Here is a 23,831-nt window from a genome sequence, read left to right as displayed (position 1 = left end):
CAGTCAGGTTGTAAAGTCAACAATGAAGATTGAAGTTTATTGAAGAACAAACAAGTTTTAAATATGTTTAGAACGGTTTCTCAAATGGTTTCCCTAGTTAACGGTTTCCCTTAACTAGATATGGCACTATCTCACACTGTCACACTCTTCTCTCTCAGTTCTATCCCTGTCTCCCACTCTTAACTGTCACAACCGCTATATTCATCTTTTACTCGCTCTGTCTGACTCTGACTCCCCTATCTCCCAATGGTAAAAACCCTGGGCTGAGCCTCAAAACCAGGTAGGCTCCGCCTCTAAGCTTTCTCATTGGTCAGTCTACATTAACCATTCCCATCCCCCTGTACAAACATAATCACAAGGAATGGGCAAACGCCACATCCTCCTTCAGAGTTACATATCTGACAACGGATGGAGATGTAGAGGTGGGTCTTTCTTTCCAAGCCCCTCCAACTGTGATGCTTTCTGAACCAGAGAGAGATTGGATCTGGATATCGCTGCAGGCAAGGCCCGTGTGCTGGGCTGCTGGGCTCTGGCAGTCTGGAAGATGCTGCCATGTCAAGCCAGACTATAGCTCAGCGGCCGAAGATGTGTTATGGAAGGAGAAGGTTCCAGGCCAGTGAAGTGGCCTCTGGGATGGGATACTTGCAGGCCTCCAGATGTTGCCGGACTACTGGTCCCATCATCCCTGGCCACTGGTCCTTGTGACTGGGGCTGATGGAAGTTGTAGTCCAACAGCATCTAGAGGCCACCATGTTGGTTACGCCCGCAGGGTGAAACCGTTGGCAGCTTTATTCCAGTGGCAGCACACCCACTGCAAAAATTCAAAATATAAGGACAATGTTGTAGGGACTGCCACTGTGGTAGGATTGTTTGGGATCCCACCCCACAAGTCTGAGACCTTGGGCAGATACAGGTGATTACCAACAAATTTGGAGGGAGAGGAGTTTGAGCCATATGTGGATACCAGTTGCAGAGGGCGCCCTTTTTATGGTTCTCCACCAGAACAGCCCATTACAGTCAGCCACTGGACCAGGTTGAATGTACTGCAAAACCATCTGGCGTCTTGCAGTCTTGAAATTACTACACCCAAAATGCACTGCCATGTTTACGCTTTCCGGAATAGCCCAACTGTTGTGAAACTGGGTAGCACAGCAGCTGGTTCCTCAAAGAAGTTGCAAGAGAAACATCTGAGATAACAGGAACATTTTAATGAATATTTAGAACACATGTGGGCAATAGACCAAGGTCTTGTCCATCACGTTTACATTCTATGTCACTACTGCTCCATAAGACGCACCTGACCATAAGACGCACCTAGTTTTTAGAGGAAAGCAAGAAAAAAAAATATTCTGAATGAAACAGTGGATGTATGATTTTTGTGGTTCATGTTGTGGCCACAGACATGTGATCTGATGGTGAGTTTGGGGTAGCCCAATGCAAAAATCCTGAGAATCCATGTGGATCTGTGCTTTGTAACCACGTTTTTGTGCCATTGTAGCCCCACAAAACAGTGGATGTGTGTTTTTTTTTATGCAGGCTGTAGCCGTGGACATGCTATGTGATCTGATGGTGAACTTGGGGTGACCCAATGCAAAACTCCTGAGGATCCATGGGCTTTTACCTCCGCCCTCCCAGGCAACCTCCTTTATCGCTAACGTCCCTATCTCCCTCCCAATCGCTCCTGATCAGCTGCTTCCTTTCAACACTCCCTTCCCTCTTGTTTTCCTTAGCTGGAGCAGTTTTTTGCTCCTTCTTTTCTTCTAATTTCTCTCCTCGTTGCTTTAATCTTCTTGTCTCCTCTCTTTGCAAGTTCGCTGTCTTTACCTCCCCCCTCCCAGGCAGCCTCCTTTATTGCTAGCGTCCCTTACCTCCCTCACGATCGCTTGCCGATCAGTGGCTTTGTTTCAACACCCACTTCCCTCTTTCAAAAAAAGAAGCACGATCTGCTTTTTTGCCCCTGGGCAATTCGGCTCCAGGGACCACACATTCGCTCCATAAGATGCACAGACATTTCCCCTTACTTTTTAGGAAGAAAAAAGTGTGTCTTATGGAGCGAAAAATATGGTAGTTATGTACTTTATGAACTTTCAATAAAGATGTTACATGCACACACACACACACACAAAGATCTGGCCTGCAGACTCACTCAAGGTTTTATGGGTTATTCTAGCAGTTGCCTACAGAAATGAAAATATATATTTCTTTTTTTCTTCATAGCAGCACCTCAAATTTGAATGATTTAGAACCAATACAACATGGAGGGGGGGTGGCCTGTCATTCTCTTGCCTCTGAGCCCATTCATTGCTGAGCTTTGTGATGTCATGGACTATTTTATGCAGTTTGTAATAATTTGGGGAGGGGGAACCTATCACCCGCAGAATTTTGACAGGCAGCACACTTTCCATGCCTGAAGGCAAAAGAGCTGGATGCTCTCTGCAGCAGTTTCAGATCCTTTCTGCCTTCGGTGAATCGTCTTTCATGCTTTAGAGAGCAATATGCTTTGTTAATACTTTGTTCCGGTTGCATCTGACAAACCATCACTTAGACCTTTTGAACTGTCTTCCAAGCCAGCTGATCTCTTCCAAAACACGCCACAACCTTTAGAAGAAATGATACAAGATAAATCAAGGGAAAATTGGGAGCGAACACATTGCAAGCTTTGAGACTGGAGCCAGAGTCTGTCTATGTATAATATAACATTTGAAAACACCCTTATTTGAGGTACACACCTGCATTTAGGATTCAAGACAAGATAAAAAAAGCTGAAGTTCTAAAGACCAAAGATCAAGAAGTTCTGTACTCACTAAGGATTTCCATTCTCGGGGTCCTATACTAAAAGGCCTTGATCCCACCTATATCTATCAGTTTGGGCCAGACTACATTCTGCTTACAAATGCAGGAGACAGGAACTCAATGACACATTTTAAACAGGAAAACCAATTTGGGAGAGGGTGACTGGGAAGTAGAGAAAGAGCAGGTGGGGAAAGGGTTAAGCGCACGCCTGACCCTCCCACCTCTTCTCCACACATAGATTGACATAGTTCTAAACCTTATAAATTCCTTATAAAATTGCAGTCAAATATCAACAATTAAGAACCACCATTTCCTCTAGCCAATCAGAGGCTGTCTGCTTGGTTGGGTTGGTTGGTTTTTTAAATAAACCATACACTAGACAAAGAAATACCTAAGTATATTTCTGATCCAATCAACACAAAATTCACTCTTCTTGCTAAGTCATTGCTGAAACAATTAAAAATCAAACCCCATTCAAGAATCTCATCTAGGAAATCCTTACCTTTTACAGAAAGACCATGCCACTCTTGTAGAAGGTTTAATGGACGTAATTTGTTGCAATATGAATCTTGTTATCATACTTAGCAATCCGGGTGTTTTCTGCATTTGTAAGATAGCTGAAGCTACATCCAACGGGGTATGAAAATAATAATAGTAATGGAATTAATGATTTATGGAAAAGAAAAATCAGATTACACACACAAATCTCCACAATATATTTCCCTAGCAGCAGCTATTAAATGACTGGGAAATCCAATTACCCAAGTAAGGGGGACATGGCAGAAATATATATAACGATACATTGTGTGAAGACAGTGTATAGCATAATACTAGGACCTGGTGGTACAATATGTTCAATCTGTACTCTTTTATTTTGGTTTGAAAGAGTTTTACTTGTTTTGATGACTGTGTAAATTGTTTTACTTGCTTTTACAATCTGTACTATTGCAGTCTGCATTTGTACAGTCTGTACTATTGCAGTCTGCGTCTGGGTTTCTCACCTTTCGGACAATGCAGAGACAGTTGTGGCAATAGTCTGCTGCCTGCTCTATGGACTGTACCATTCTTACAATTAGAGGGCTTCGAGAAGTCTTTAGGAACTGTCCTGATAGGCGTGCTGAGGACGTCCACCCTTGGTTGTTGGCAGGAAGCCGCTTGACCAGCACGGAACAACTCTTTTTTACTGAAGACACCAAGAAATTCAACTGTTTTGGCATGAGAGCAGATTTCAAAAATATCTGACAAGAAATAATCAAAGAAACAATCAAATACCTAACAAGAAATAATCAAATATGCAAAGTAATACAAATGGCATTTTTAAGAACAGAAAAATATGTAAGGGGTTTATAAGCTTTACTGGCTATGCCCTTCCCACAAACCAGGTAAAAGTAAGAGCATATTGCTTATGAGACCAACTCTTCTTAAAATGCTAGAAGCAAACTCCAGAGTTACATAGAACTCTTCTCCAGATGTAAGTCTTCAAAAGGAGGGGGAAATAGATGTTGCATAATGAGCAAAATCTGCTGGTTTTGGGGTGGGTTGGGGTGTGCAGAGTTGGTTGGCTGAGATTTTAAGGCACAGATAGTTACTCATAGGTGGCTATTTTGCCTCAATCAAGTCCAGTTTGGCCATTCTCATGTAAATGTCACTTCCATTGACAAAGGAGCTTCCAGACAGGCATTTATTTGCTTGCTACCGGTGTAAGCAAGGGGTGTTTGTTTGTTTGTTTGTTTTTGTAGCATCTGCCTGATCAAAATGCCAGCCTGGATCCCCCCCACAATTTAATTAGGATTTATGCAGAAAATTATTTCTTTCAAATGTGATATCTTTTTTTTTAAAAAAACAAAACCACCAAAACCCTCTCCAGCTAAGCAGCTGTCTGCTATAGCTGAACGACCTGTTTGCAATATTAAGCCCCCATCTGGAAGCCCCCAAAGATAAGTGTTAGATGCTGTTAAGTCCATAATCGTCTTTCACACTGAAGAAAAAGTTACAGACCAGAATAAACAGACCAATCTCCTATGTACAGAAGAATAATACTCTTAAATCTGGAGTCTAAATCACACACCAGCTTCAATGTGGGTTTCTCCTAGGCCAAGTGAAGAAAGGGGGTTGGGTTTATGGAGTCTGGACAGTGTACTCTTAATTCACTGTGCCTGTGAAAACAGAATAATGCTGTCTTCACATTACAGCTGTGATTGCGGTATAGAAATCTCTCCAGAAATATATAATGCTGTTTACTTGTGTTCAGAGGCACAACTTTGGGCCAAAGATTGGGGGGGCAGTGATGGAGCACATGCGTAATGTCGTGCCTGTGACATCACACACACGTCATCAGGAGGAGAGGCGCATTGTCAGGAGGAGTCATGTAACATTTTATGAGCCATGTAGCACTTACTGTTTCTGTGCAAGAAGAGAATGGCATCCAGATATCCTTGTGAATAAAAGTCATTCAAAACCTAGGAAAAGGCATGCAATGCGTCAAAATAATCTTGGACAATTGGACTGTTCCAGTTGTCAGTGGTGTAAGAGAATACTGATGTTAAATGTAAGCACTAAATTTATTTAAATTATATTTAAATGTTAAGAAATCTTTATCGTATGTAAGTTGTATTCTTTGAATGTGCCTCTTGGGATGGTTAACAGTGCCCTTTTGAGTTCATTCCCCGCCAGTGAAAAACCTTTTTAAAAAGCAGTGCATCCAAATATGGCAATTACATCAAAGTCTGGCAATTTGAACACAGAACTTTTCAGACTGTATAAAATAAATGCTTGTACACCAGTGAGCCTTTGCTGGCATCCCCTCTCCCTTTCGGTGCTCTTCCCCACCCAATATTTGTAAACCATTTCTTAATTCTACTCCCTCATCTTACTTGACAGACTGATCAACAACGTAATAACTAGATGATTGAGGAAACCTACCCGGCAGTTGGGCGGAAATATGGCATAGCTAATTCTGCACAAGTTTTCTATGGATATCTGAATGGTGCAGTTTGCGATATGAAAGCCGTAGAACATTGCTGGGCAGTTCCGAGGGCAGATGTCAGTCTCTCCTGTAAAAGGAGACACGGTGATGGCCGTCTCCAAGTCGGAACAAGGCTGCAAGTTAGTGAAACCTCCATCAACGTACCGCTGCAAGAAAGCAACAGGGATGTTTCAAGATAATTGCGTTAAGCAAATGCAGCACAGCTGAAGCAGAACTAGTACTTTGAAAGGTTAGCAGAAAAAAAAGCTGCATTCTAATACTGCTACTGTTGATTAAATTGCTTGGATCTCTAATAGCAAGTCACCATCGGACTCTTTCTTTTGCTGTGAAATATTTCTTGATGTTTTTTTTTTTTTTTTTTAAATTGCTTGTGTTTTTACTTGAGTGGATAAAAATTGGTTTAAAATTTATATACCGCCTGATGGTTAAAAAAAGAGAAAGCCTCAAAGCGGTTAACAAAACGATAAAAGAAGAAAATGAAGATAAATTTACAGCATTAGTTTAAAGCGTGCAAAATGTTAGATTAATAAAACAAGTTAAAATTCACATCCACTTTCTAAGCTCTTTGTATAAACTTATTGTAACTGAAAGGCAATTGCTATTTATAGAATTCATGTATCTGTGGTATCCCTGAAGGCGAGGCTTTTTCTTTTTTTCTTTTCTTTTGGTAAAAAGTTAGGTACTGGCTGGCACTCACACCTTGCTGTGGGTTCCAGCACAAAAAGACTGCCATTACAACACAAAAGAAAAAAAGTAATGGTGCTTCATACCAGAGAGTACCAGAACACAAAAAAACACTGCTGGAATGTCCACCTAGTTCTCAGTCAGTGAAGCTTCATGGTACAGTGGTACCTCGGGTTAAGTACTTAATTCGTTCCGGAGGTCCGTTCTTAACCTGAAGCACCACTTTGGCTAATGGGGCCTCCCGCTGCCGCTGTGCCACCAGAGCCCGATTTCTGTTCTCATCCTGAAGCAAAGTTCTTAACCTGAAGCACTATTTCTGGGTTAGCGGAGTCTGTAACCTGAAGCGTATGTAACCTGAAGCGTATTTAACCTCAGGTACCACTGTTAGTATTGCAAACATAGCTTGCATACATTGCAAAACATAGCTTGCAGGACATTTCACAGTTAGTATTGCAAACATAGCTTGCATACATAGCTTGCATACATTGCAAAACATAGCTTGCAGACATAGCTTGCATACATTGCAAAACATAGCTTGCAGGACATTCCACTGTTAGTATTGCAAACATAGCTTGCATACTCGGCCCAGTATACCTGAAGGAGCGTCTCCACCCCCATCATTCTGCCCGGACGCTGAGGTCTAGTGCCGAGGGCCTTCTGGCGGTTCCCTCATTGCGAAAAGCAAAGCTACAGGGAACCAGGCAGAGGGCCTTCTCGGTAGTGGCGCCCGCCCTGTGGAACGCCCTCCCATCAGATGTCAAAGCGATAAATAACTACCTGACATTTAGAAGGCATCTTAAGGCAGCCCTGTTCAGGGAAGCTTTTAATCTGTGATATTTTACTGTATTTTTTGTTTCTATGGAAGCCGCCCAGAGTGGCTGGGGAAACCCAGCCAGATGGGCGGGGTACAAATAATAAATTATTATTATTATTATTATTATTATTATTATTATTATTATTATATTACTCTCCAACATCCAGGGGATCCAAATTGGGACACTCGTTTTTTTGGTCCCGAGCTCTCGCAGGAGCCAGCTAACTCACACCAGAGCACTGGGACCAAAAAAAGGGGACATTCTGGGATCTAATCAGAAGCCGGGATGGCTTCTGTACTTCTAGGATGTTCTGCTTAGATCAGGACGGTTGAGCACTATAAGTTTGTGAGTGTATTAGACAGCATGAAAAGACAGAATAACCAGCCTTCTCTAGGATGGTGCTAAATAAACTCACCACACCTCGGAAGGAGGGAGGGATGAAGCCAGCATAGATTGGGATAAAGCAACTGCAAACCAATGCCTGTGGGAAGAGAAAGAATATCTGTGTGTTGTGGAGGCATTAGATGGATAGAAGCAATTCTATCATATTCTTCATTTAAAGGGACAAGCTGGTGAACTTTAGTGGCTAAGCCAGAAAGTCCTTGAAATTCAAACCTTGATTCTGCTATGAACTCACAAAGTATTTTTATTATTACCTGCCCCTCACCCCATGGTCCCAGGGTGGATCACAACAATTAAAACACTTTAACAATTAAAGCACTTTATTCATTACAGGATATTTATTGAGGGTTACACCCCCCCCAATCAAGCAGTATATAAATTTCATGAAATTATTATTTTTTAAAATCCATGTTATTACCTTGATGTTAATTTAAGTATTATTTTAATCTTAATTTTATCCCATAGGAGAGGAACTGTGTAATTACCTGAAATTGCAGTGAAAAATACTATAAAGAGCTTTGAAAAACAAAAACAAAAAAAAAAATGAACTTTTTGTCACCTGGATAAGCTCCTCTTTGGAACTGTACTCAGAAACCACAACATTTTGGCCATCTACCAGACGGGTGAGAGAAACATAAAGCCGCCCTGTGGCCATCTGGTGAGAGTTCTCTGGCAGAATTTGGTGCAGTCTTTTCTGCAGGATACGAACCACACTGCAACCAGGGGCAAGAGGGCCAATTATGGGATTCCTGGTATCTTGTGCAGCCCTATAGAAAAACCTTTTTACATCATCTGGCAGAGGAGAGAAAACAAGCATTTATTAGAAAATGGCAGACAGGATTATTAGAATCACCTGTTATTAAATTATGCTCTCGGTTGTTTATAAGAATAGTTATCCCCACATTCCCTCCCATTCTTGCTATCTTGACAAATGCAGAGCTGGGACCAGGCATCTGCAGATATCACTTCCAGTTCTGCCCTTCTTCTGAACTGTTGAACTTAACACCATGATGGGGGAGATGGGTCGCAATGAGATATGAACTGCTGACTGATGCCTACATATGAAAATCCATGTTATTTAAAGCATGCTAAAACAATTAACAGGTACCTGGAAGGGACAATTACTCATGCACATGCCACAGAAGCTAATTTGTGTTTCATGTGGGGAAATGAACAAAAATAATACAGAGTTCATTCACAAACCATTATAATGTTCCTTCATAGAATCATAGAGTTGGAAGAGACCACAAGGGCCATCGAGTCCAACCCCCTGCCAAGCAGGAAACACCATCAGAGCACTCCTGACATATGGTTGTCAAGCCTCTGCTTAAAGACCTCCAAAGAAGGAGACTCCACCACACTCCTTGGCAGCAAATTCCACTGTCGAACAGCTCTTACTGTCAGGAAGTTCTTCCTAATGTTTAGGTGGAATCTCCTTTCTTGTAGTTTGGATCCATTGCTCCTTGTCCGCTTCTCTGGAGCAGCAGAAAACAACCTTTCTCCCTCCTCTATGTGACATCCTTTTATATATTTGAACATGGCTATCATATCACCTCTTAACCTCCTCTTCTCCAGGCTAAACATGCCCAGCTCCCTTAGCCGTTCCTCATAAGGCATCGTTTCCAGGCCTTTGACCATTTTGGTTGCCCTCCTCTGGACACGTTCCAGTTTGTCAGTGTCCTTCTTGAACTGTGGTGCCCAGAACTGGACACAGTACTCCAGGTGAGGTCTGACCAGAGCAGAATACAGTGGCACTATTACTTCCCTTGATCTAGATGCTATACTCCTATTGATGCAGCCCAGAATTGCATTGGCTTTTTTAGCTGCCGCGTCACAGTGTTGGCTCATGTCAAGTTTGTGGTCAACCAAGACTCCTAGATCCTTTTCCCATGTACTGCTCTCAAGCCAGGTGTCACCCATCTTGTATTTGTGCCTCTCATTTTTTTTGCCCAAGTGCAATACTTTACATTTCTCCCTGTTAAAATTCATCTTGTTTGTTTTTGCCCAGTTCTCTAATCTGTCAAGGTTGTTTTGAAGTGTGATCCTGTCCTCTGGGGTGTTAGCCACCCCTCCCAGTTTGGTGTCATCTGCAAATTTGATCAGGATGCCCTTGAGTCCATCATCCAAGTCATTGATAAAGTTCTCCCACAACCAGTATTCAGACATATACTGTCTCTGATACTGGAGGTAACATCTCGCTATGAGTCTGTGGGTGCCTTGACTCCCCTAAATTGGTTTAATGGGTGTTGGAGTTTAATCAGTGCTTGGAGTATTAAGCAATATCAAAAAACAGTTTTTCCATGCGCAAGAAATTGCCTGGGAGAAGATGAGCCATTAGCAGAGAACAAAGACAGAGAGATGGACTATTAGCAAAGCCTGCCAGCAAATGAGGAGAGCTCCTCCCTGAACTCTGAGATAGTGAACAGAGACAAAAGGAGAGCATTGGATTTAGGATTTGAGTGGGCTGTGACATCATCGAGGGGGAAAGGGGTCAGGCTGTGAACGCGGAAAGCTGAAGAGCAGGGGACTAGCAGCTGACTCTGAGGCTGCAGCAATGGGAGAAACAGGACTCACTTGGGGTGTAAAAGCTGGGAGCCCCTCCATCATAGGCTCAGGTTGTATATATGCATAAATAAACCATATAGCATAAAGACACAACAGTCTCAGCTGTGCCTCATTCCCAAACGAAACACCAACCCTGATTAAGCGCCTGGAACCCCTGAAATCTCACACCGCATGGAGATTGGAGTGGCGTGTAAGAATATATAGGCAACATGACCACTGGTAGCCTTAGCCTCCCTGAATTTGTCTAATCATAGGGTGGTGATCTGAAAACAGGCATTTTCTGTTTTCCCCTGTGCTGTGGAATGCCCTTCCCTCTGCCATATGTGATGAAGCAACCATTAGTTGCCACAGACATCTGGTGATGACTTTCCCTGGCCCATAAGAATGGACCCTGTGTTACATATTCAAATCCTCTGGATTTCTGTTTTATTTGCTTTTCTGTGCTTTTATATTGCTATTACACTGGTTTGAGGGTTTTTTGTTTTTGTTTGAATAATATATTGTTTGGATCTTTGAGATACGTTTTGAACTATTAAGGCAGTTTATAAATGCTTTTGGATAAGTAAAGAAATAAAATAACGCTTTTATAAATCAACAGTTGTAAATCATTAGCAAGACCATTGTTGCATCTGCCTGAGAGGGAAAATGCCACTTGCAATGCAAACATTTGTCTGGTAACTGGTAAAGGCATAGAGCAGAGCTTTCCAAACTTTTCCAGTTGGTGACACGCTTTTTGAACATGCATCATTTCGCAACACAGTAATTCAGTTTTGCATCACTTTTTGACATGGTAATTCAGTTTTACTAGCAAACTGGAGATTAAATGAACCCTTTCCAACGCCAGGAGGAGCGCGGGGAGCATTTGTGTGCCACACACTGCAGCCAACACACTAACATGTCATGACCCAGTTTGATATTGTTATTGATCAGCTTACATACATAAACATAGGCACTTCTGCATTTCTTTGCCGTAATAGCCGCTGAGAGGACCAAACTAGTTCAGCTCACATGCCATGTCTGGGAGTTGCTTTAGAAAGATGGAACATGTCGCCAGACAGATTAGATTGATCAAAAATATCTGTGTCCTAAGCATACTGGGATACCCAGGAATTAGAACAGTTAAAGATGTTTGAGTAGATATTAAGGGACGGTGACTTAACGACTAATGCATAACAAGTTCATGTAGGGTCGTGATTGGCTAAGGTCACTGAAAAAGCTAGAAAAGCAAATTCTGAATTTTAGGTTCGGGGAAACATTGACTTTCTTGTGGCCTGGAGTCAAAACTAAGGCTGCCATCTGCACTATATCATTCAAGCAGTAACATACCACTTGAAACTGTCATGACTTCCACCCAACAATCCTGGGAGCTGTAGTTTTTAATGGGTCTGAGAGTTGTTAGGAGATGTGAGGAATTTGGCAAGGGAAGCTTTTCCTACGATGCGTACAAGTATCCAGAAGGAAAAAATATGTGTCTTGCTGGAAGACCTGGGGCATTCTTCGCATGGCAGCATAAGTCTGTCCCAGCCCCTTCCCTTGGCAATTTCTGTTGGGGTGGCAGCACGTTGTGTAAATCGAAACATGGGAAGCAGCTGTTCATGTAGCAAGGACTGGATTTTATCTATGTTTCATGGGAACTAACAGACATAAATGTCCCTTCGATTCATTAAAAAAGCAAATGGGTAAGCTCTGGGAAGCTAGGGGTGCGCGTTAAAACATTGCAATGTAACTAGGAGCCTTTTTAAACTGAAGAGTGGGTCGAAAATACTTTAAAAAAACTAAATGGACAGATGCCAATACTCTGCGTCCCTGGGTAAATATCAGACCCTCCAAGTGTCCCTATTTTCCAATGGACAGTCCCAGATTTACAGAAGCCACCGTAGCTTCTGATTTGATCCCAGAATGTCCTGCTTTTCCTTAGGATGTCCCTATTTTCATCAGAGAAATGTTGGAGGGCATGGAGTTATGTGACCCCCCCAAGCCAAGGAGATAATTAACTATACAACCTTTGAAGACATCTGAAGGCAGCACTGTATAGGGAAGTTCTTAAATGTTTAACGTTCCGTTATGTTTTTATTTATGTTGGAAGCTGCTAAGAGCAGCTGGGGCAACCCAGTCAGATGGACGGGGTATGTAACAAACAACAACAACTTTTGTTATTGGATAGGACATCCCTATTTTTATCGGATAAATGTTGGAGATTATAAGATATCTTATCAATGGTTTATCAAAGCAGTTTCCTTACCATAAGGGCAACTGAGAGGAAACACACTAAGATCTGAAATTATACCTGAGCACTCACAATTATAGCTTTTTAAAAAAGATTCTTAAAGTATTCAGATACATGCATGCCCCTGAGTAAGAGAACAATATTGCAAAGTTAAAAGCTCTAAGTCAAACAGTTGGACAGATACCCTGGTGCAAATTGATTACAATATATTCTTCAGGGCTATCCAATCCCCCGAGTAGGTGTTCAGAAATCTGCAGTCAGTTAAAGAACATGTTGGGATATCTGTCTAATAAATCATTCTATATCTATTAAAATTGGGTTTTTTCTTGTTGGATATATTTGCATGGGAATCTGAGGTATTATTCCTGTCTTTATAGAACAGTGCACTCTCACAGCATTACCTCTGTATGCTACACTGAAAGAAGAAAGTTTGAGGACTCAACTTCTCCCCAAGTCCCACCCAATAAATTTTGCAGTGAATTACCTAGTTAACAGACACAAATGCATATAAGTACATCTAGAACAAGCCAAACCAATTCAAGTGCTTACCCAGATTAAGTTCACACACCACAGCTGCTGCTATGATTGAGCCAGATGATGCTCCATATATTTTTGGCGCAGACCTCAATATTCCAGGCGCTAGTTCCAAGAAGCCCCGGATCACACCTATTTCATAAACAGCAAGAAAACCACTAGCTCCAAAAGAAAAAGACAATGGGGCACCAGACATGCTTAAATCCACTTCAGCCATCTTCAGTAGAACATATCCAGAATTGCCAATCTCTTCTTATGCAAAGCTCCCTTTTTATTTAAACGTCATCAATGCAATCAGGAGAGAATGAGTCACAGGTCTCCCTGCTCAGTACCAGCCCTCATAAAATGCATTTTTAAAAACTGCTTTTGTTTTGTATCCACAGCCATGTCTCAACTACTTTCCTGGCTAAAAATACTGTTGTGCAGCTATCAAAGTAGCTTTAGAGCAGTGCAGGTATGTCATCTTCTTTTCTGCATCAGACTGAAGCTCTTGTTTTTGGATAATAAATCCTGCATGTTCTAGTTGTTAGTCTTGCATCAAGTAGCCAGAGCTTGTCTTGCATTTCCTTTGCAGTCTCCACCCCACCCTCATTTTTTTCCTCTTGGGTCTTCTTCGAGAGTGTTTTTCTAAATTGGATTTTCTCACAATCTCTTCTTAGGAACAGCTCAACACTGAATGAGTAGAGCTTTGTGCAAGGAACTCAGACGCAGTAGCTGTTGTCCAATGGATTACACAGAAGGCAGGGCTAGGTTATCTTTGAAAACTTAGTGAATTAACTCTGCACTTTATAATCTTGGAATAATATTGTTATGAGTTTGGTGGGGACTGGGATAGGCTGAACACCCTTCTAATTCCTGGATCCAGCAAGTGTTAAAATCGAAGCAAGGATTCAAATTACTGAAAGGCTATTGCTTTCGCCTGTTTACTTGCCTGTATGCTAATTGAAAATTGGACAAAAACAGTGCCTCAGTCAGATTAACCTTATTGGGGCAATCCTGAGTTACCGTACCCGTAGTGCAAAGGAAAGGATGAACAGAAAGGTGAGGATCAATGTTTTTATTCAAATTGTCCAGTGGCTTATAGAGTCAAATAGGAAGCCTTTTCACAGAATTTCCTACAGGTGAGCTGGAGTGTTTCCTTGGCTGCGGACTGTAAGGAGGATGTGGTGACAGTGAGGACATACTGTATACCCAAAACCCACAGCAAGCAGCTTTACTATCCCACAGCCCATCCCCTGCAGATGAACTGGAATACAGTGGTAACTTGGGTTACAGACGCTTCAGGTTACAGACTCCGCTAATCCAGAAATAGTACCTCGAGTTAAGAACTTTGCCTCAGGATGAGAACAGAAATCGTGCTTTGGCAGTGCAGTGGCAGCAGGAGGCCCCATTAGCTAAAGTGGTACCTCAGGTTAAGAACAGTTTCAGGTTAAGAATGGACCTCCAGAACGAATTAAGTTCTTAACCACTGTAGTTCCTTAGCTGAGATAACCAGAGTGGCAGGTTCAGTTACTGAAAATCCTCATTCCAAAGGAAGACTTTTTCACTACTATGCTTCTCAATTTAAAATCAATGGATTGTGATGCTCCTACTGGAAAAAGTGCACGGAGTCATTTATGACGAATTTCTGCTGCCCACTGGAACTAAGAGCTGCAGGGGATAAGGCAATGTCAGGAGCTTTTGCTGGATCTCAGCCCCTCTCACCACCAGATCCAACTCATTTAATGATTGGCTTAATTCATGATGTGACTTGGGCTTGGCATAGTACAAAACTGTGTAATGTTGCATTAAAATTCTTCCACGGTATTACTTACATATACACAGGGTTGTTTTATGAAAAGATTATTTTTCTCAGAATTAAACTGTTTGTTCTAGAACTATGTGGTTTGGTTTAAAAACTGTGAAGCCCTGATACGTCTCTGCTAGTTTCTGTAATATTTCATAATTATATCAGGCTTGGGGTTGTATCCAACACAGTGTGAGTGAAGTTCTACTTATGCAGTGGGGCTTCCATTTCATCTCCTCTCTATGCATGCCCACAAAATCTGCTCCAGAGGGTCCCCTAACCCCTCCAAGCTGATTCTGAGGCAGTGCCAGGGGATGCTGAAGAGGACAGGAGTATGAGGGAAATCTGTTGCACGCATGGAGCTACGCCACTGGATGTGGCCAGGAGTATGATATTTTAAGATCTCTTAAAGTTGTCTGATCACAATGGAAACTGGTGCTAAACAAACCAACATTCATCCTTTTTTCCTATTGCAAATAGCAGGGGCCTAACTCTTAAGGGAGATCACTGCAGGGGCAAAGGTTTAAGAACTCTTGCTCCCACTCCCACAATACCACCTTCCATCTGGCCCAGGGCCCTTCCCCTGCCCCCCAACCAGTCATTTGTTAAACAAAAAAAGTTATGCATTGCCAAAATACATGATAAAGTGAAATCTTGCTTGACCTTTATTTTCAATGCATATTGACAAGATAAATCACCATGAGGAAAGTATCTAAGACTGATGTCAAAAATCACACCGATCTGTGCAGATCTGCTACCTTCAAGTCCCCTCCCAAGAAAAGACGTATTATGAAAACCCTATTCATGTGTACTTAAAGTGGATAAGGAATGTGATACACTGTATCTAGCCTGATTATATAAAAAAATTATTATCATTTTCTCTCCCTGCAACCTACACTTGTTTATATTGCTTACCTTAATAGTATGATTTATAGTATAACAGTTCGCTGCCTGTAAGACTTGTGACAAAGCAACAAGACTAAAAGCTTTGGGTTCATGGTTCTGCTACTAGGCTTATTTATAAAAATATTTATATAGTGCTATTTCATTTTTTAAAAATCAAAGTGCTTGACAAAGTGCTAGTACATAAAACCAGACACTGACCCACTGAAATCAATGGACTTTCCACTTCATTAGATGTATGCATGTAGTGTGTATATATCTATATCCAAAGATAAGGAGAGAAAATTTAAGTTACGAGGTTCCTGGGAAGCAAAGCCCATGCAAAACTGCAGACTGACAAAATACAGCTAGCGAAACCTACAGCCGACCTCCCAGAAAATCCCTAATGATCCACCATGATTTGTATCTCAAACCCCTGAGCTGTGTCACCTCCTCTAGAGCAGGAGCGTGGACTTTAGGTTCGTAGGTTCCCCTTTGCTTCTCCCTAGTGCCCCTAGGCTCGCCAGTGGGAACCAAGTGCCAACCAGCGTCTCAGAAAGTGGGAAGCGAAGGGCTCCTGCAAGGCACACATTGCCGCTGTCTTCAGTCCCAGAACTGGAGCTCGCACACAAAAACCTGTTCCTGTTTGTCCTCCTCCACCTGGTCTTCCTAATCTCGGCAACCTAATTTAAGAAGGGAAGAAGAGGAAAGGCTTTGGACTGCCGCGCATGACAATCTACCCGGGGGATCACTCAAGAGATCCATCTACGAGTATCCCGATCTACTTTCTGCCTGCCCTACTATAATCTAAATTTCTCCAGCTACTTGAATTTCCCGGTGCCAATGGCGGAGTGGAGGGCAGGTATTTTAATTACCGGCTCTTTATTTAAAGCTCTGGAGAGCCTTGACTGCAAGAGCCAGTGAGTGCAAAAACCCAGCCTGTTCCGTACAGAAACTCCACCTCCCTCCTTCCCCCCGTCCCCAAATGGCCGCGGCAGGCGAAGTCACGCGGTTAAACCAGGCGCGCGTCTCGCGAGACTTCCTGGGCTAGTTCTGGCGGAAACGGAAGGAGGCGTGTCCTTTCCCTCTACGAGCGAGACGGCAAGATGAGGTGAGTCTGGGTGCTGTTTCGGGCCTTTGGGTTATCCGTCGCCATCCGCGCTTTCAGGGCTGTGTTCGAAGGGCCGCCATGAGGCGGAGGTAGAAGGTGCTTCAGCGGGGCGAATATCGAGGAGGATGGGCTCTGGCAAGAGAGACGTTCGCGTAGGAGAGGCTCGCAGGGATTCATGGCTGCCTTCGACGTGGCACCGTTCCGGCTCCTGTCAGAAAGTTAGAAGGGTTGTTTTTAGAGCCCGTAGCTACTCCTACAGGCTGTCAGATCCAAGCAACAGGGAGTCTCGACCTCTGAAATGCCCTGAGGCTGAGGGTTGTAGGGCCGGCTTCCCTTCCAGGGCCTCGAAGTTGGAAAGAGAGCCCATCCTGCCAGAGTCCCTGAAAAAGGCCTGAGTCCGATGCGCTAACTTTTATTCCCCAAACCCTGGATAAGGAGTGCGGAGTGTGTATAGACACACACATTGTAATACCAGCATGTGTTGTAATATGGGACACACGTGGTGTCACATGTTCACATTCACTTAGGAGAAGGGGAATAATAAACCCCAACGTCACATAAACGCATAGAGTACATGGATATGCACGTGTACAACATAGGGTGTGGACTTCGGGGGGGAAAGGTTTTCTTATGCCGGTTACCCTAATTTGTGTATCTTGTGATGTTCAGGAGTGATCTAGTTTAGCAGGTTTATTTGAATTGTATTTTAGCAAATGAAACTAGTTTTTTAAGAGGCTTCATTATTAGCAACTGGGAGGAATGTACAAATTTGCGAAGCCATTTATGAATCCACTCATGAATATACAAAATCGCCTTTTTCTGAAAATATTCTGCCCCCAATAACTTGCTTTTGTCACTTGTTGCCTTCTGCATTTAGTCATTGCTGCTGGCACCCATTTCTGGCCAGGGAGTATGTGTGCCAGGTCCAAATGTCACATTAGTCCTAAAGCATTAACTGTAAAAGTCAAACCTATGTCAAGAGTGCATACTGATTTACACATTCTTTTTCATTTCCCTTTCAACTGTTGGTAGAACAGTTGGTGCATTACAGTAACAGTATTATGCACCCATACCACCATTCACATGTTTAAAACTTGCTCTAGATTAGGCTGGGCCTGTATGTGGCCCAGCAGTTTTTGATAGGAAATGTTAGGGATGTGAGATTAAAGGAAGTGCTACATCAGAAAGGCAAATGTAACACTTTTTTTCTTGAGTATAAAGCAGTCCTAAAGCTTGATATGAACCCCAACTCTGCAGCCTAGTGGTTGAGAAAATTATACAGTACTTCTAAATACTTTGCCATTTCTGTCTTTATGGCAGCCAGGAGGGGGAGGGGATCATGCCTCAAGTGAAAATGGTAAAGGTACTGAAGTCTGTTCTTAGTCTTGGCACAGCTTTGAATACTTAGGTATTCAAGTCCTCTTATTCGTAATGTGTTAGCCATCCTCTGTTTGTGGTTCAAGTGATGGTAAGTCTATGGGTTTATTAACTGGGAACACCTTGTTTCAAGTAATTTCTGCTTTGCCAGACTCAATGATTCAGGCAACATTTCCTGTGTCCAACTTAGGCTAATGAGTGGCAAAATCTAGAATAGAACTAAGTGATTATTGCAGATAGGTTGATATTAAACAGTGAGGACGCCAGAATGGGCACCCCCAAATTTCACAATTGCTGGGGGAAATGGTTTTCGAATTAACTCCCCTCTATGAGCAGCCGTCAGGGTGATGGGAGTTGTGGTCCAACATCTAGATCAGGGGTTGGCAACTTGCAGCCCATGGGCCGGATGTGGCCCATGACCATTTTACCAGCCCACGAGCCGCCACCCACTGGGTGAGTCCCCCCCCCACTGTGCTAAACAGGTGCAGCACGGGGACCGAGCACAGCGCCGGTAATCACTTCTGTGCCGGTGCGATTTCTGGCGTTTCACCAGCCCGGTCCACAGGCAATCTCCACAGGAGTGATCCGGCCCATGGCTGGTAAGCCTTGCCGACCCCTGATCTAGATGGCCACAGGTTTCCTATTGCCCTAGCCTAAATAAGCATGTGCAACATGGTTATTTTTTTTCTTTATTCTGCAGCAAAGTCTCCCGTGACACGCTCTACGAAGCCGTGAAGGAAGTCCTTCAAGGGAGTCAGGCGAAGACACGCAAGTAAGAAGTTTCCTTCACCTTCTTGTTCTGTGCACCACATCAAATATACTTTCAATTGGAGATTTAAAAAGAACTTAGGTTGCAGAGGTTGCATTCTGGCGCGCGTGCACACACCCCTTCTTCTCAGCAGTAAATCCACAACTTCTATGGTTATGCAGAGGGGTCCCATTGAAATTCATGGGCCTAAGTTAGCCGTGTTTCCAAACTAGGGAATATGGCAGGATGCTTTCTGCGCCTTTGGCAGAGAGGTCAATGCAACGTTTAGCAGATAGCTTGTACAATGGTCCTTTATTCCCTTTCTGTTAACTGAGGAGTGAAAATATGACCCAAGAGCATGTGGCTTGGAAGTGCTGCAGCTGCTAGCATTCGGTTGGCAGCATTGTTGAATCTTGTTTGCATTAAAACTGGAAGGTGCTTCCCTTTGTCTTCTTGACAGTGTGAATAGAGGCTTGCAGCTGTCCAAGCACATCAGTTGTCCACTTTTCCTTTGTGAATCAAGGGGAAAGACACTTGAATAGCATGGAGTTTGGGTAGCTGTTGAAATTTAGGGGAAGCAACACAAGCTGCTCCCTCAAGGAACAACTGCAGCAACTTTGCCTATAAATTGAGAAGGAGGGATTGGTGATGCTTAACAGGATGATCATCCATCCCTTGGGACTCTAGAATCAGTTACAGAAGTTGTATTTGTTAAATTTATAAGGACTAGAAACATTTGTTTATTTTGTATGTGTTCATGCATATCAGTGGATCATACTATGAACAGCCACTCTTTAAATTTCTGTGGTTTGCACTGTCTTAGTTTGTTTTGTTTTTGCAAATAATTGTAAACTACACTTTCATAAGAACTATCATAAGGTAGTGTAGAACATGAAACAAAATGTTACAATAATAACATCAGTAATAGCATGCCTAGAAAATGGTTTTTAAAAAAGTTTCACAGGCCTGATTAAGGTGTACAGTTTTTAAAAGATTCCTGGCTCATGCACCTTCCAAGAGCAGTAGATTATTCCTTGGGTGGGAGCAAAAGAGAATAGGATTGCTGTCTTTGCTTTTTCCACTGGCAGGAAAATGCAGCTAAAAACATACCCTAATGCTATAGCTGTACTGCTGGGTGAATCCAGGAGCAAGAATAAACAGTGCTGAATAATTGAGTAGTCAACATGACATCGTTTTACAGGAGCTTCTTGGTGATATATACATGTGATTGAGCTGCAGAAGTTAGGAGAACATAAGTATCTTGCCCACCCACTTCTCAAATAGTACTTGAGTGTACAGCTTAATTCATCCGTTGCCTAACTGGTTTCTTTCTTTTCCTGTTTCTTTAGGTTCTTGGAGACCGTGGAGTTGCAGATCAGTCTGAAAAACTATGACCCACAAAAGGACAAGCGTTTTTCTGGCACTGTCAGGTTTGGCACTGTTCCTGTACCACCCAGCCTTCAGCCTGCACCCCTCTCCCTGTTACTTCAAGGCTCTTAATTCAGCCTACCTACCCTGCAGCATGTTGACTGAAAAGTACATGGCAGCTGGGTGCAATGCTGAATTGCCCGGGTAGTTCAGATCCCCCTGCTGCAAAGTAGGTGTGGCTGGACGGACCCCTACCCTGGGTCTTAAAACATGAGGGAAGGTGTGGTGAAGCTCTTCTGCTGATCCCACCGATCACTTTATGAAGCCAGATTAGACGCTGGTGGGCGAAGACGTTCTAGCTGGCTGCGGTAAGGCTTTTCAGCCATTGTGCAGTGCATCCCTTTAGCGTTTCATATCACTGGCAGTTGTGAGGTGGCTAGCGGTGATTCTTCCTTTTCCTCTTCCACCAGGCTCAAGTCTGCTCCACGGCCTAAATTCTCAATCTGTGTATTGGGGGACCAGCAGCACTGTGATGAGGCCAAAGCTGTTGACATCCCTCACATGGACATAGAGGCTCTGAAGAAACTTAATAAGAACAAGAAGCTTGTAAAGAAACTAGGTGAGCAAAATTGGAAGAGGGCTTCTGAAGTACCAAGGATATTGTACAACATCAGCAAATAAGAATTAGCATGTTGGACATAACGGTCAAAGTTTCCCTTTTTTCAAGAGAAATTCTCTTATTCCGAATAGGATTCCTCGCAAGAAAAGGGAAAAGTTGACAGCTATGATGTAGGAGTAGCTAAATATAAGGCAGGGTTAAGATAGCCTTGGTCTTTCAAGCAGAAAATGCCTTAATTGCACCTAGGCAAAAACCTTCCCCCACCTATCATAGAATTGGAAAGGTACCCCAAGGATCATCTAGTCCAACCCTCTGCAATGCAGGAGTATGCAGCTGTCCCCTACAGGGATCAACCCTGCAACCTTGGCACTATCAGTGCTGTGCTCTAACCAACTGAACTATCTGCATATTCTGGCTACCATCAGAGAGCGTGTCTTTTTTATCCAGTGCTGTCAATACACAGAAAAATTTCCACTTGTGCAGTGTTGCTGCCGCCACACACCTCCATAATCTGCTCCAGGCGGTTGGGAGAATTGTGGAACAGAATTTGGAATTGTGCTGGGTAAGGAGAGGATGCTGAAATCTTGTGTGAACAAAAATCTGCCAAGCAACGTTGGATTTTTTTGTTTGGTAGTGCTTGCTGTCAAAAGTGGGGAAACGTTGATAAGAGTGGGAGAAACAAACCATGATCACTGTCTCCCACATAACATTAAAGCCAGCCACTCTATGCCTTGTTTTCCTAGAAAAGGAGGAGCAAAGCTGAGATAGTTCAAGCTCTGTGCACCAGCACAGAGCTCTAACACACATGCCAACTTGCCTTACCACAGTTTGCAGCTAGCATTATGTGCAGACATGGCTGCTATGTTGCGGTAACTTGTGATTTCTGAGCATCTTATCTAACTGGTGCAGCAAGAATGCTCAGAAGTCTTGTTGTGCAAACAAAACTCCTTACATAAGCCTTTGGATTGAAGGCTTTGTTTTCATGATCTGTAAATTAAATTTTGTCATACAGTTGAAAATGACCTAAAGAATATGGAACCCAAACTGCTTCTCTTGGGATCCTGTTGGATATGGTTAGGTTAGTTCTCGTTTTCATTTCAGGTTTTATTTAACTTCTGGTTTGAATTTCCCTTAAAAAGTAGGCGTATACAAGGAAAGTATCTCATTGGTGGTTTTTGAAGATGTCTGCTTTGCAAGCTTTTGAGGTGGGCCTCAGATGGTCTTGATGCTCATCCTTCTGTTTTTTTACAGCCAAGAAGTATGATGCTTTCTTGGCCTCTGAGTCCCTGATCAAGCAGATTCCTCGAATCCTGGGGCCAGGGCTGAACAAAGCTGGCAAGTTTCCTTCTCTCCTCACTCACAATGAGAACATGGTGGCAAAGATTGATGAGGTCAAATCCACAATAAAGTTTCAAATGAAAAAGGTAATTTTCTTTTAATTGCGCAAGTATTTCCATTTTCTGATGTAGTACTGAAGCTAAAGAACTTGATAGTCATCTTTACTTGACTGAATTTGGTTGCATTTCCCTGGGTAAGGTTTATTTACAGATACACAAATCTGGCTTATGAATGGCTGAATTTAGGGTACTATTGTACTCCTATAAGGCCCACAAAAAGTCTCTGTTAATATCCCTTCAAAAATCCACAATACAGAAGGCGACTTCTTCCATCTCAGTTCCTGATTGCACTGGCTCAGTCTCTCTTGTTGTTAATTAGATTTATATACTGCCCTTCTCTCAAAAGATCTCAGAGCAGTTCACAAAATAGCACCCTTCCTTAAAGTGGTGAAAAATAACTTGTCTCTGTCATCAAATTCAGTGGTAGCTGATGCAGGTTCCCTTTCCTGCTCAGTGGGGCAGGTGATTGGTGGTAGTTTTGCCTTTTTCATTTTGTGAGCTTATTCTGCTCTTTTAGATGTAGCAACCATTTTGTGTTGTGTTATGCCCTTGTGGCAGACATTTTGTGACTGGCCCACAGTGTTCTCTAGAGTTTATTCCCTAGTAACTATTTAGGAATTCATGCTGTGTGAGCCATTGTAGTTTGCTGTGTAACAGAACAGGATAAGTACAGTGGTACCTTGGTTCTCGACTTAACCCGTTCCGGGAGTCTGTTCGACTCCCGAAGCGGTTCGAAAACCAAGGCACGGCTTCTGATTGGCTGAACGAGCTTCCTGCATGCAATCGGAAGCCGCGTCGGATGTTCAGGTTCCAAAAAGCATTCGCAAACCAGAATACTCACTTCTGGGTTTGGGAGCAGATTTGTTGGGGAGCCTAGCCATTTTAGTACCAAGGTACCACTGTATTGGGATGACCCATCTCCCCCCCCCCCCCCAAAAAAAAAATATTCTGCTCACTTGGGTGAGGCCTTGCTGTAAGACTTGTGACATTTGGGATAACAACTTGAATGGATTTTTTGTATGCTTGTGTTTTCCCAAACCCTAACCACTTTTATCTTATTGAGACAACTGAATGAGTAAATACTTTATTGTGTCCTCTCAGGTGCTCTGTCTGGCTGTGGCTGTTGGGCATGTGAAGATGACTGAGGATGAGTTAGTCTACAACATTCATCTGGCCATCAACTTCTTGGTCTCTTTGCTGAAGAAAAATTGGCAGAATGTGCGGGCCTTGTACATCAAGAGTACCATGGGGAAACCCCAGCGCCTTTACTGATGAAAATATAAATATTTTTGACTACCTTAACATGTGTGGATTTTGGCTTTATAAAAGTCCTAGTACCTGGAATCTCTGAATACCTTTTCAGTTTAAGCAGATTCCCCTGAATTGTCTTTTTCTGTTAAGCAGATTCCCCTGCATGCTAACAGTGTTGGGAATGCACAGAACACTTGAAAAGGCCAAGGACTGGTAGCACACAGGTCCTTTCCAGCATGAAAAATGCCAAGGGGTTTGGAGATAGAGCAATTGTTACTTATTTGAT

At 42.8% G+C, this 23,831-nt stretch overlaps 2 protein-coding genes across 2 annotated transcripts; one reads left to right on the top strand and one right to left on the bottom strand.

The window, feature by feature from the left end:
• Positions 1–1,188: 1,188 nt before the first annotated feature.
• On the bottom strand, positions 1,189–13,585 carry PNPLA1 (patatin like domain 1, omega-hydroxyceramide transacylase). The gene is made up of 8 exons (XM_081010486.1): positions 13,022–13,585; positions 8,240–8,472; positions 7,694–7,759; positions 5,716–5,925; positions 5,192–5,252; positions 3,795–4,031; positions 3,296–3,416; positions 1,189–2,598 (listed from the first exon to the last, which is right to left on the bottom strand). The coding sequence occupies exons 1-8, from the start codon at positions 13,221–13,223 to the stop codon at positions 2,538–2,540; spliced, it is 1,191 nt and encodes a 396-aa protein (XP_080866612.1). The 5' UTR covers positions 13,224–13,585; the 3' UTR covers positions 1,189–2,537.
• Positions 13,586–16,715: 3,130 nt separating this feature from the next.
• Positions 16,716–23,596, top strand: RPL10A (ribosomal protein L10a). Its single transcript, XM_081010493.1, has 6 exons — positions 16,716–16,785; positions 18,863–18,934; positions 20,260–20,340; positions 20,749–20,897; positions 22,149–22,321; positions 23,396–23,596. The coding sequence occupies exons 1-6, from the start codon at positions 16,781–16,783 to the stop codon at positions 23,564–23,566; spliced, it is 651 nt and encodes a 216-aa protein (XP_080866619.1). The 5' UTR covers positions 16,716–16,780; the 3' UTR covers positions 23,567–23,596.
• The last annotated feature ends 235 nt before the right edge of the window (positions 23,597–23,831 follow it).

This window comes from Podarcis pityusensis (genome assembly GCF_964106645.2).
Source record: "Podarcis pityusensis genome assembly, chromosome: 6".
NCBI classification, from domain to species: domain Eukaryota; kingdom Metazoa; phylum Chordata; class Lepidosauria; order Squamata; family Lacertidae; genus Podarcis; species Podarcis pityusensis.
The sequence above is the reverse complement of the archived record's forward strand: the minus strand, read 5'-3'. Positions and strand labels throughout refer to the sequence as shown.

Bases quoted from the DNA above. Each gene is read 5' to 3' on its own strand.
- PNPLA1 (XM_081010486.1), bottom strand. From the start codon at position 13,223: ATGGCTGAAGTGGATTTAAGCATGTCTGGTGCCCCATTGTCTTTTTCT. The intron at 4,032-5,191 runs GTAAGTGCTACA...ATTTCTTGTCAG, and splicing joins TCTCTTCTTGCACAGAAACA to ATATTTTTGAAATCTGCTCT. The intron at 2,599-3,295 runs GTAAGGATTTCC...TTTCTTCTAAAG, and splicing joins GCATGGTCTTTCTGTAAAAG to GTTGTGGCGTGTTTTGGAAG.
- RPL10A (XM_081010493.1), top strand. The intron at 18,935-20,259 runs GTAAGAAGTTTC...CTGTTTCTTTAG, and splicing joins AGTCAGGCGAAGACACGCAA to GTTCTTGGAGACCGTGGAGT. The intron at 20,898-22,148 runs GTGAGCAAAATT...GTTTTTTTACAG, and splicing joins GAAGCTTGTAAAGAAACTAG to CCAAGAAGTATGATGCTTTC.